Source organism: Sphaerodactylus townsendi, linkage group LG03 (assembly GCF_021028975.2).
Source record: "Sphaerodactylus townsendi isolate TG3544 linkage group LG03, MPM_Stown_v2.3, whole genome shotgun sequence".
Taxonomy (NCBI): Eukaryota; Metazoa; Chordata; class Lepidosauria; order Squamata; family Sphaerodactylidae; genus Sphaerodactylus; species Sphaerodactylus townsendi.
The window spans coordinates 91,021,702-91,034,720 of NC_059427.1; the positions used below are offsets into that span (position 1 = coordinate 91,021,702).

The 13,019-nt window shown below is 43.2% G+C and overlaps 1 protein-coding gene and 1 long non-coding RNA gene across 5 annotated transcripts in view; one reads left to right on the top strand and one right to left on the bottom strand.

Moving 5' to 3' along the window:
• KIF3A (kinesin family member 3A) overlaps positions 1-7,315 on the bottom strand; it is a 29,873-nt gene extending 22,558 nt beyond the window's left edge. For all 4 annotated transcript variants that reach the window (XM_048487959.1, XM_048487958.1, XM_048487960.1 and 1 more), the window contains exons 1-2: positions 7,189-7,315; positions 898-1,180 (exon numbers count right to left, since the gene is read on the bottom strand). In XM_048487959.1, coding sequence (XP_048343916.1) covers positions 898-1,180; positions 7,189-7,194 — 289 coding nt within the window. In that variant the 5' untranslated portion in view covers positions 7,195-7,315. The remainder of the gene's footprint in view (positions 1-897; positions 1,181-7,188) is intronic.
• Positions 7,316-7,477: 162 nt separating this feature from the next.
• On the top strand, positions 7,478-8,206 carry LOC125429821. The gene is made up of 2 exons (XR_007244054.1): positions 7,478-7,610; positions 7,766-8,206. It is a non-coding gene; the product is annotated as an uncharacterized LOC125429821 (long non-coding RNA).
• Positions 8,207-13,019: the final 4,813 nt, after the last annotated feature.

The window sequence follows — 13,019 nt, forward strand, 5'->3', positions numbered from 1 at the left end:
TGCCCTAATTGTAAAAGCTTCTGTGTGGTGGCACAACTGTCACAGGCAACCATGACATCACAAATGAAGGCCATGAGCCCTTTCTTCATATATTTGTCACATTTCTACTACCTTAACAGACATGTCATTAATAGTTTGTGTAATTTTTTGGGTTGCCAACTCTTAGTTGGGAAATTTCTGAAGATATGGAGGTAGAGTTTAGGGAAGGCAGCTTTAGGGAGGGGAGAGAGAGCTCAGCAGGTATACTGCCACAGAGTTCACTCTCAAAGCAGCCTGTTCCTCCAGTGGATCTGATCTCTGTGGTTTGAAGATCAGTAGTAATTTGGGGAGAGCTTTAGGCCCCATCTGGAGGCTGGCAACCTTAGTTGTTTAGGTTAGCAGTCCACAGCAAACATCTCACAGAGCTAAAAATAAATAACCTGATCATTTTCTCTTCCTGGCTTTCTACACAAGCAACATTTAGGATGTCAGAAGGTACAAAAATATTCTACTGAACATGTCTTTGGAGCAAAGTAGAGTATTTCCGCATTTCTGTGTTGCTCCATGGGGCCTGGATGTGGCCAGGAGAGACTCTCACACCCCAAAGCATGCAGATAGTGGGCAAGTTGAATGAAAAAGCCATGAGCCACATATCAATTAATCAAACAATTGTTTGATTGGTAATTACAAAAACAAGATATCCTGAAAAGTAAATAGTTGATATTTCACTGTTAAGTACAACACGAGGTACAACCATCAATATAAATGATACAACACATTTGTAGTAATGAACAAAGTTAATAGTGCAATGTTAAGATAACTTTCTTTAAAGTCTCATTACAGAAGACTTTTTCCCTCAAATGACACCCCCAACCCTGCAGCTGCTACAGCCACTTTATACAGCCAATATGTACTTACCATTATATCCTTCCAGAACAGAGTCTATAATTGGTCTTGCTGTTAAGTTATACACATCAAGCTGTTTGCTCTCTGGCCCAAAAACAGTATCAAACGTAAATGTCTTGGGAGGTTCATTGGAAGAATCTGTTTTATGCACTGTAATGGTGCCTCTCATCTCATCCACACTAACGGACATCTTGTAAGACATCACTTTCTCTCGTTCATTGAAAGGCCGGCAGCGAACAACGACCTTCACATTGTCAGAGTTGTCTGGTTTGTCAGGCTTCTCCAATTTGTTAATCTACATTTTAAAAGCAAAGTATAATTAATGAAAAAAATAAGCATTTTAACCTTTTAGAAAGCACCTCTTTTTTAGGCTGACTGAAGATCATTAATCTATCTCAGAATGGAGATCCATTATCATGGTTTGATAGCTCTGCACCACATTTAAATTGCCACCGAAGACTGGTAAAACAATCAAAACCAACAGGGAATTAAACTCAGCCACGAGACTCAGCTGTAGCAAATAACTGTGGTGAACATGGTCATTAGCACATTCATCTTTGACATTAAAATAGCCTTCTGTCCCATTGCCAAAAAACCCTATACTTTTCATTTGCAAACTATTTAGATCATTTTCATCACTTTTTCCCCTTTTACTACAATAATAAACTGTTCTGAATTTACTTGTTTCTATGAAACACACATTTGACACACAGGAAACAAGTCAGTCCATGTAGTGAAACCTTTAACTTTTAAAACATGATACTTGCTCAAGAAACACCCTGCTTTATGCAGCACTAATACATGAAACCATTCTAACTGGAACACCCTGGAATGTGACATTTTTCTACAGTTTCCTTTCATATGATATCCTCCAAGAACTTCCAGATTGTTTACTTCAAACAATCTCCTCAGCAAAAAAAAGTTCTGCCTTTTAAAAAGGAGGTGGCCAGGGGACATCATGTAGCAGTGACATCTCCCTCTTAAGACAACATGTGTCAAATCCTCAAAATGCTTCGTAAACTCAGAAAAGAAAGTCCTATTAAGATTGAGACTTTTGAGTAGAACTATGAATAGGAGAACTACTAGGATGGTCCAGGAGAGCCTGGTAGCTAAACAGGATCAGCCCTGATTAGTATTTGGATGTGAGACCACCAAGAAAATCCAGAGTGGCAGCAGAAGCAGGCAAAGGCAAACCACCTCTATTCATCGCTTGCCTTGTAAACCACATGGGGTCGCCATAAGTCATGCTATGACTTGGCTGCACTTTCTACCTATGACAGTGGTTCTCAACTTGGGGGTCGGGACCCCTTTGGGGGTCGAACGACCCTTTCACAGGGGTCGCCTAAGACTCTCTGCATCAGTGTTCTCCATCTGTAAAATGGATAAATGTTAAGGTTGGGGGTCACCACAACATGAGGAACTGTATTAAAGGGTCGCGGCATTAGGAGGGTTGAGAACCACTGACCTATGACATTGATCAGGCTGTAAGTTACATAACCATGGGTAAAATTTACTAATCTGAAGAAAGCTTTTCTATTTGAACAGGCCATATCTACATGTGTGGAAGGATACAGTTCTTCACTGATATGAGACCTGTGTCAGGAAGGGCTTTAAAGGTCATAACCAGCTCTTTGGAAATAGACTGTCAAGCAATGTAGTGGTTTCAAAATGGATAACAGATGTTCCCAATGCCTAGCCCCTGACAACAGCTAGGCTGCCATATTCTGCAATAACTGTAGATTCTGAGTTGTTTTTAAGGGTAGGCCCAAGTAGAGTATGTTAGAATAATCCAAGTGTGAGATTACAGAGAGACTGTGGCAAGATCAGATGAGTCTAAATAACTAGAGAATTGGCAAACCAGATGCAGCCATGGCTACTATTCCTGACTATTCCTAGCTACCATTCCAACCTGCTTTTCAAACAGCAAAGCAGGGTTCATGAGCAGCCCTAGCTCTTATCCTGCTCTGAAAAAATCAACATCACTCCATCTAGGACAGTGGTGGCGAACCTTTGGCACTCCAGATGTTATGGACTACAATTCCCATCAGCCCCTGCCAGCATGGCCAATTGGCCATACTGGCAGGGGCTGATGGGAATTGTAGTCCATAACATCTGGAGTGCCAAAGGTTCGCCACCACGGATCTAGGACAAGTGGATTCAATACATCTAGAATATCATCCTTCCCAACTGACATTATGCCTGGATTCAGCTTTAGTTTATTCTGCCTTAACCACCTGATCACAGCATCAAAAAACCTGCTCAGAACCAAGAAGGTACATCTGGAGGCTAGGATAATGACCAACAGAGCTGGGTATTATTTGCATACTGAAACACCCAGTCCCAATGCTCTGGACAATCTCATTCAGCAATCTCATGTACATATTTAAGAGCACAGGTAAGAGAATAGAACCCTGTGATACTCCATAATACAAATCCCACCCAATTGATTCTTCACCCCCAGTGGAGACTCTTTGTGTCCTGCTGTGGATTTGCTAGGCCAGATCGGGAGTCGGGGAAGGGTGCTTGGACTGGCAAGCCCAAGCCAGAGTGTGGTGAGTGGGTGGGTGCCTGGATTGTAAACCCACAACAGACTCACCAGGCCAGATTGGGAAAGGGGTGTGTGTGTGCCTCTGCTGGCTCACTGGCCTAATAAGCCCTCCCATGAGGCTCCTGGGCTGCATATTTGATATCCTTGACTTAAACCTTGCTATAGAGGGACATATAAATTTATGCAAATCAAGTTGTATATAGCTTCCTAATCTGGAAGACATAAAGGATATTTGCTCCTAGAAATAAGTTGAACAGCCTATGTTGTTATATATAGAATAGGAAGTATAGTTTTTAGATAGTTTCCTAAATATACCACACTTTTCATTTCATATTTAATTTATATCCTGCCCTCCCCCGGAGGGCTCAGGGCGGCAAACAATAGTAGTGAACAACAATAAAGCATAGCATAAACATCAGCAACAATAAATCATAATACAACAATATCAACAGCATAATAATGGATCACAATAATATACTATAAGAAATAACCAATTATATCAGATAACCCCCAAATCACAGTTCCCACAACTACAAAAACTAAAATACACAGAGTCTGATCCATCAACCCTCCCCAAACAGTCCCTGAACGGGTGGTGCCCCTTGGCCAATGTCCAAGTCAGCTGCCTTGGGCTGCTGGTGGAACTCCTGTTGTAGCTGCCGGACCCCACCCCATGCAAGTGTTTCCAATGGGGTGGGTGGGGAAGGACTCTCACTCCTTCCCATGAGCAGCAGGTGGCAGCTCACTAGGTAGACTTCCGCTTGGCTGGCTGGCAGGCAAACCAACAGGGAGGATCTGTCCCAGGCAGGGCTGAACAGGCTGGCTGCCTCAGGCTGCTGGTGGAACTCCTAGAAACAAGCCTTTATTGGCATAGACAACAGTACAACAGTAATAAAAAGCAGATTAAAAAGCATATACAATACAGGTCGAAGGAAATCTATTGGCGTTTAGTAATTTCCAGGAGAAAGTCTGCCACTATCATACAGAGAGAAGGATCAATATAGTCGTCCAACAAGTAGTGTAATCTAATTAAATCGGGGAGATCTGGTAAATGTAAAGGAGTAAGATTCACATACTTGGATCTGATTTCCTTGAATCTGAGACAGTGTAGTAATTGGTGGGCCAGAGATTCAACTGAGCCATCGTTACATGGGCACAATCTTTTAGCCTTTTCTCGCTTATTAAATCTGCCATGTAATAAGGCAGAAGGAATAACATTAAACCTGGCAAGCATTATGGCTCTCCTTTGAACAGGGTTTATTAAGCAATACAGGTATTGTGCCAAGTGGCCCCGTTCAAATGGGAGAAAAAAATACAGGGGGAGCACGTTTTCGTGGCTGCGGTGATTAGGGTAGAGAACTCTCTATCCAATAGTTGACCTTTTAATTTCCTATAAGCTTCTGAATAGGACAAGGGGCAAAGTGAATCCACTGACAGTCCAATAGAGGCCATTTTTTCTTCAATTATGGAAAACCAGGGGTTGGACTGGGTGTCAGAGAGCAGACGGTGGACCAGGGAATTACAGTCTGAGAGAAAGTGAATTCGCAGCCAGAATCTAAAAGTCCTCAGCCAAGCGACTGATTCCAAGGAGTTTTGACCTAACTCCAGACAAAGAGCTGCATAGGGCACGCAATTCGGGAGTCCAGTTATCTTGTGAAAAAAATTTGGATTGAAGAGAATTCAAGGAGTGGTTAATAGCTTGTATCCAGATTGGGACTCCGTAAAGCAATCTCGAGGCGACTTTGGCATTGAAAAATTTGAGGGCAGGAGGAATAAAGGAATGGCCACTGCTGTAAAAGAAACATAGTAATGCTAACATACTGTTAGATGTAGCTAGGAGAGCGGCCTTCCTCTGGGTTGTCCATGAAAGGTTAAAGGAGAATAAGAGGCCAAGGTATTTATAGCACTTAACCTGTTCAATTTGGGTGCTTTTCATTGCCCATTTGAGCTTCTTAAAGCGCCTAGTTTTTTCATAATTAATTGTCAGTCTGTTGGATTCACAGTAGTCCACACAGCACTTCATTAAGCGTCTGAGGCCAACTCTGGATCGAGAGAGAAGGACAGCGTCATCTGCATAGAGCAGAATTGATACATGGGATGTACCCAGTTTTGGGGCATGGCTGTTCACTGCTGAGAGAGTAGAGGGGAGGTCACTTAAGAAAAGGTTGAAAAGAGTGGTGGAACTCCTGTTGTAGCTGCCAGACCAGATACTTACTGTGTATCTTAAGCAACTGCACTGGCAAAAGTTAATAAATGTTTGTTTTTATATTTATATACATACTATTAGTAATAAATTTAAATGGCTTTTCTACCACAGTTTACTGAAGGCAATCAGAAAAGGGGACAATTAATAGTTCAATTTTTGAACATATACATCTTAGCTCCATTTAAGGTGATCAACTAAAACTCTCTGTCAGTTGGTATCTTTACTGCCATCAAACAGGCCAACTACCAGAAGGGGCATTTTTGCCCCTAAGCATTTCTCCCAAGCTGATTACATTTTGTGCTGTACCTTGCATCCTGACACCATTCTACACAACACCACTTCCACCTTTTGACTAGGATACAAGGAGTCAAAGATCTCCATTTCTACTTATAACTGATGAAGGGACTTGTGACTCTCAAAAGCTTATACCCTGAAAATATTCTTGGCCTGGGACTTGAAATTAAAGGAATGCACAAACTCAGGGGCATTATCCTCATCTTTCACATTTCCTAGGAAGGATCCATTGCACAGATATCCCTACCTTAAAAACTGGAATGCTGGATTTAAGTGTACTCCCAGATACAATATAGTCGTTTAATACATGTGGTAAATGCTGTTGTTATGTTACATTAGCAGATTTATGCTAGCACTAAGTGTCCAAACCAGTACAAACCTGTGCCACACTCCCAGTCCCATCCCATGTATCATGGAAGAAAAAAGGTCTGGTTTACGTCATTTCAGAAATGACAGACCATGGTAATCTGTTTGCAGCCTAGGTCAGTCTCGCGCTGCCTGGCCCCAGTAAAGAATAGCCACCCTGTCCCACACACCCTGTCTGGGTTCTGTTTATACTCAAATACCCAAACAGCTCTCCCTGATCAGGACCACCTCCATTTTAAACATGGGGCTTTATTCTGAAAACAGTTCAGTGCATGGCTGCCAACAGCCTTGGAGAAAGGCATGCTGTCCCTTTAATAAAAGCAGTGCTACTTACCTCCAAGCCTCAACTGTCTGTTCCTATACATCAGGCCTTTATTAAAAGGCGCAGGCCTGTTGGCAACGCTAGTTCAATGAGGTAGGTTTGTCAGGTTGGGAAATTCCTGGAGATTGGAGGACAGCACCTGAGAGGGCAGGGAGCTCCGGGGGTTTTATGCCATAGAGTCCAATCTCCAATGCAGCTATTTTCTCCAGGGGAACTGATCTCTGTAATCTGGGGATCAGTTGTAACTCGGGAGATGTCCAGGCCCCACCCGCATGTTTCCAACCCCAGCAAGAAGCAATAACAACCATCGCTTAAGACTATGGATCTAGGGAATCACGCCTCCCATCCCGGCACTCTCAACCCCATCGCATGAGCTCACAGTCCAGCCAGTGACCGATGCCATCATCCCCTTATAGCCATGCTCCATCCAGCCCAAGGCCAAGCCGGGTCGCCGGCGCAGCAGCACCGCCCCTAACAACGACGCTAGAGGGGAGGGAAAGGTAAAAAGGACACCGACGCCGGGGAGTAGCTGTGGGGTCGGATCCTAAACTGGGTCTGTTTTCTCACCGGCATCCTGCCCGCGCTGGAGTCAGCTCCGGCCCGGAGGGAAAAAGCAGGCAGAAAAAGGTGTCCGCAAAAAAGATACCCGTCGGCTTTGATACAATAGCAACAATGAAGAAGAGCACTACGCCTGCGCAGCCTGGGGGACTGAACGGGCAGCCCATCCCCCCGCTTGCGTCATGCAGTGGCCTTTCAGCCAATGGGCGAAGGATCCCTCCCGGCTCTCCGCCGCTATTGGCCGCGAATCGTAGCCAGTAAGGGAAAGGAGAAAGGGAGAGCTGTAGAAGCAGCAGCGGGTGGTGGCAGGAGGCCGAGAAAGACGGTGATGGAAACAGACGATGAAAGGAAAAGGAGAGGGGGAAAGGGGAAACCTGTTTTTAGGGATTGTTATTATTGTAAATGTGCTCAGGATTTACAGTACAGTGTAGGTAAGTTGGGACGATTTTGGAAGGCTGTGTGGACGAACAGCAACTGGAGGGCGAAACCTTTTAATGGAATCGCAGCTTTCCAGGGAGCCTGAACATTTGGGGGAAAGTCTCATGCTGCTTGCATGCGTTTCCTTCTTACCATCACCGTGCACTAGCTTCCTCGAAATGAATTCGAAGCAGAAATGCAGGAGAACCGTTCAGATGTTACAGTGAATGCACATACAGTCTGCATGATCGTGGGTAGATATGTTCGTAAGAAAGAGCCAACCTGTGTTAACTTTACAAATGAATTCGGACCAGTATCTGGATAAATCATATTTTCAGCTGCTCATACTTAGAAGGGAATGTGAGACATAGTCATCCTTTGTATAAAGAACAATGAAGTTGTGTGCTGTGCCTGGATCGTGTGTGCACTGTAACTTGTGTATAGGGCTAAAACAAAAGCAGGGAAAGGGCGTTAAAAATGTAGATTTCTGTCTCTGCACCAAGTGAGTGGCATTGATTCTTTGTCATGAAAGAAGCCAATCATAATCTTTCCACTCAAATAAAGCTGCTGCTTTATTAAAGTATTTTACTTCAGTATTCTACTTGAAAAACAGTTTCATCGTCTGTACCTTCTGTCTTTAAACCTGTTGCAGTTTAAAAGTCCTGCTCATTAACTGGTGTGGGGTCCAGTGTTTACACTCTGTACTACTAAGGAACCCACACATCACAGAAAAGAGGGAACTACAATTAACACAGCCTTGATTAGTACCAGCTAAAAGTTGGCCAACTGAGGGGCTATGGGAAGGGTGTGCTGTATAGAGACTTCTTGTTCTGCCAGTCTTCATCTTTTGCTGCCTTCAGAAGGAGAGAGACAATGGCCTCCGTTGTGATCCTATTCACTGGGTGCTGGATGTTACTGCACGTGAAGTGTTCTACTTTTCTCCACATGAATGAATCACAGCCAAATCAAAATTGTAACATGCAGGATGGTTGAATTTGATTGTTGCATATCCATTGGTTGACTCAGAAACCTCATACAAGCACATTTAAAGTTATCTATGTTCCAGTCCATGCATGCAGCATTTACTCAAACGTAAGGTTAATTTTTTTCCACAGGTTTGCCACAAAAAGAAGGAATCCTCTTATATTTGATGACAAATCCCATTTAGCAATAATTTTTGTTCTGAGTATAACATTTTAAAAATAGGTCATCTTTCATTTAGAGTCAACTATCTTTTGAGTAAATATGGTACACTTTAACAGCAAGGGAGGGACAAAAATGCAACGTTTAAAGACGTATACTTAGGCACAAGGATGGGGGGTGGGGGGCAGAAACCAAGAAATGCTATTTTATATTTACTTATTAATTGTTATGCTTAGCCTGGTAATACTCCTTGAATTACTGGACTTACTCTGGCACCACCACCATAATTATTGTTCTGCTAATATTTCATGCACCTGACAAAGTGGCCTCTTAGACAAGTTTATGTGCCAAGACCCTTCCTTTTCTGCTGTTTTGTTTCTTCTAAAGCATGCAGGCATGTTGGGAGAGTGGATGGGAATGTGAAGAACATACATTCTGACCTGAAGAAAATAATCTCGGAAGGCTGCTCTGTAATGCTGAAAGCAAAGCACAATTATATTTGGATTTTTTTTTTAAAAAAGTTTCATGCTGTTTTATTAGCCTTAAAGTTGGAGTCATGTTGCTAGAAACAGAAATTAAATGAAAACTGTCAAACAATCAAATTACAAAGAAGTTAACTATATATGTTAATGTGAACAATAATCACAGGTTAATATGTTAGCATGGACAAAATATGTGCTTAGTTACATCATCAATGACTACCAGAATTTGAGTCTGGTAGCATCTTAAAGACCATCAAGATTTGCAGTGTATAAGTTTAGTCAAAGCTCCATGTGATAAAGGGAGATTTGTCTCTCTAAAGTATATTCGCTGGACTTCTTGTTGGTCTTTAAGATGCTATGGACCTCTAACCTTGTTCTTCTACTCCAGACCAATATGGTTACACACCTGAAGTAAGTCTAAATGCTTCTAGATGATGCTCAACATCTTACTTTAAATCGGTCAGTTTTTATTATTGCTCGCAGGCTATTCAGAAGCAGAAAAAATTACTTATAGAAAAATTTAGCATACATAATTCATCCTAATGTATCTAACAGTTTAAGAGTTAGAATCCAAGTAGATTATACGCAGGACATTAACCTGACCCATATTTTCACTGCAGAGAACAGAAACTTAGCCCAGACACAGCAGTTCTTTGGACGATCCCCACCAGTAAGAGTTTGAAAATCTTCTGCTCAGACAACGGGTTTTTTTTAGCAACTAACAAATGTTCCAATAAATCTAAGGGTACCTATGTGGTAAAAATAAAAGTGAAGCAATGTTTCAATCAGGTCAGCGGAGCAAGGACAAGGTCTGCCATTAGATTGAGTGTTTTATTATCTTCTTGTCAAGAGTGCAGATGATGGCATGTTAAATCTAGCCAGTGTGAACGCACTGCAATCTCTGGAAACAGTTGATATGGGGAAGAAGAGGGGTTGGTTTTTATACCCTGCTTTTCTTTACCGAAAGGAGTCTAAGCAGCTTACAGTTACCTTCCCCTCCCCATGACACCTTGTGAAGAAGGTGGAATTGAGAGAGTTCAAAGAGGCCCTTTCCGCACGGGCGTTTAATGGCGCCATCCCCAGGGAGCCATTCACACAGGGGGCGCAGCTGCTTCGCAGCCGCACCGCCCTCACGTCGCCCGACCGGCGCGAAGCCAGCATTTCCCAACCTCGCTCAGGGAGTGAGGTTGTTTGGAAATGCCGGCTTGGAGCCGCTGCCGTGCGAACGGCAGCGACTCCAAGGCGCCCTCCCCCCCACTCCCACCCGTCACTTACCTGGTCCCTGGCCCTCCGGTGCGTCGCCGAGGCCTGGGGACACGCCTCCCTGCCCTGCAATGCTCAAGCAGGCGCGCAGGGCCTGAGGGCGTGTCTCCAGGCCTTGGTGACGTGCCGGAGGGCCAGGGACAAGCCGGGTCGTCCGGGCGACGGTGCTCCGCATGGATTACACCGACCCAACCCCTTCCGCCTCCATGCGGTAGGGGCCCAAGAATTGTGACTAACCCATGGACACCCAGCAGGCTTCATGTGTAGGAGTGGGGAAACAAACTCACTTCACCAGATTAGAGTCTGCTGTTCATGTGGAGGAGTGGAGAATCAAACTCAGTTCTCTAGAGACCACCACAAGATCACATGGGCATATTATTATTATTATTAATATTAATATTTATAAACCGCCCTCCCCCGAAGGGCTCAGGGCGGCGAATAAACAAATAGATAGAGCACAAATAAAATCAAAAATTTTAAATAGTTATTAAATATAGCTCTATAAGTTAAAATCGACCCCCATTAAAATGCAGCATCTATCAAAATTACCGATGGCGTCCTACTCGTAGTCCCCTAAGAAATATGCATATTGATGTGGAATCATTGGAGCTAAATTGAATTGTATGGAAGAATATGCCCTGCAAGCTTTAATCAATGTTTCATGAAGATTAGTATGGTCGTTGATCACTAAATTAGCTTTACTTAGCCCTCTGGATTTTTGAAAGGTAGGGAAAAGGCAAATGTGATCAATTTCTCATCTACTGAGTTAAGCCACATTAATGTATATGAATCAGTCATTAGATTGTAAAAATTGTTCTGATCACTGGTGAAAACTGGATTCTAAATATAAAGGCTGCTAGCCAGGTGAAATGTATAAATGGTGTAAGACCAATTTCTAATCTGAGGGCCATAGAAGGTGCACATCTAGGCACTTTAAATATTGTTCTCAAATATTTGAATTGAATTAATTTGATTGAAGGACTAGCCATTTATCACCCAAACAGGATTGTGTACAATAGCTGATTGGTCCCCTTAGTAGTAAATAATTGGAGTGCCACTGGAATATACTGCACTCCTATAATAATAGTTTTATGATTGCCCCAATCTTTCTTTTGTCCTTACCTAGGATTGATTCTGTTTGCAATGCCCAACTTAATTTGCTGTTGAAAATAACTGCTAGATATTTATATTAACCAAACATGTCCAATTTTGTGTTCTTATCATCCATATTGAGTGGGTGAGAGGTGGTTCCAAATGTATTAATTTTCCACTGCAAACATTCAGAATTCAAAACAGTCATGTATTCCATTTAATGTACACCCCATATTTCTCCTTAAAGGGAACCCAAGTGACTTACGTTGTTTCCTCACAAAAATCCTACAAAATAGGTTAGATTATTACACTGAGATTGTGTGATGGACCTAAGGTCACCCAGCAAGCTTCCATAGTACAGTGGGGATTCAAACATGGGTCTCCATGATCCTAGTCTGATACTCTAATGACTACATCATACTGACTCTCATGGCACGTGTAGCTCTTCTGAATACTCTTCCATGTTATGGCACTCGTATGTTTCCGGAAAGTGGGCAAGCCTATTTCTTTGTGGTTGTTAAGAGGTTCCCACACTGAAACTGCTGACACCAAGGAGAATGCAAGACAGGTCAGCTACATGCCTGCCTGAACTCCAGGCCTTGTGCCAGGGTTGGAAGTAAAAGTAAAAAAAATCCCAAGCCACTTCTCTGCAGCCTCTGTGCTCACCACTTGGACAGCTGCCAGGAAAAAAGCAAGCTGCCTGCAGAGAAGAGAGGGCAATACTTCTAGCATGGCAACCACGCAGTAAAAAAAAATCTAGCTGTGGGGGATGGAGGTGGTGGTGGTTGTATTCTCCTTCCTCCATGGCCAGCTGGCTGTCCTCTGGGTTCCATGGCACTCTGTCTCACTTGAGCTGCTATTCCTCATACTGGGGATAGAGTGAGAGGGGGCACAAGCTTCCTTCCCGCCAAGAGAGACTTCACAATGCTGCTGTAAACCTGAACTCCTTTATGTCCCTTGCTGCTTTCTCACTGTCTCCCTGGCATGAGGCAGAGTATCCTTGGCTGAGTCATTGTCACCTGAGTTATGAGTCGTGTGCCAAGGAGCGAACACGGTGACAGTGAGGAAAGTAAAGGGTGCACAAGCCTCCCTCTGAGCCAAGCAGCCGTGCTGGCTTGAAGCGTTTGGTCAGAACGTTGATGGGCCAGCCTCAACAATCCAGTCCAGTGGGAAGGCTGAGTGCCTTTTACTTCCATCTCTGCTATCTTGTTTTTCTACCCACACTCCACATGTGCAAGGTTCAGCAATGGAGGGGAGAGGCATGCTCAGAGATACCATAGTGATTGAGATGTAGCAATTGATGTTAACTATATTACCAATATTACTGTTATATGATGTACTGTGTCTTATTTATGTGACTCTTTTAGGGGTGGTAATGCAGGACTTGCAGTAATAATGTGTCTCTTTTGATTTGACTCTCCATTTTTGACTCTCTATGAGTGT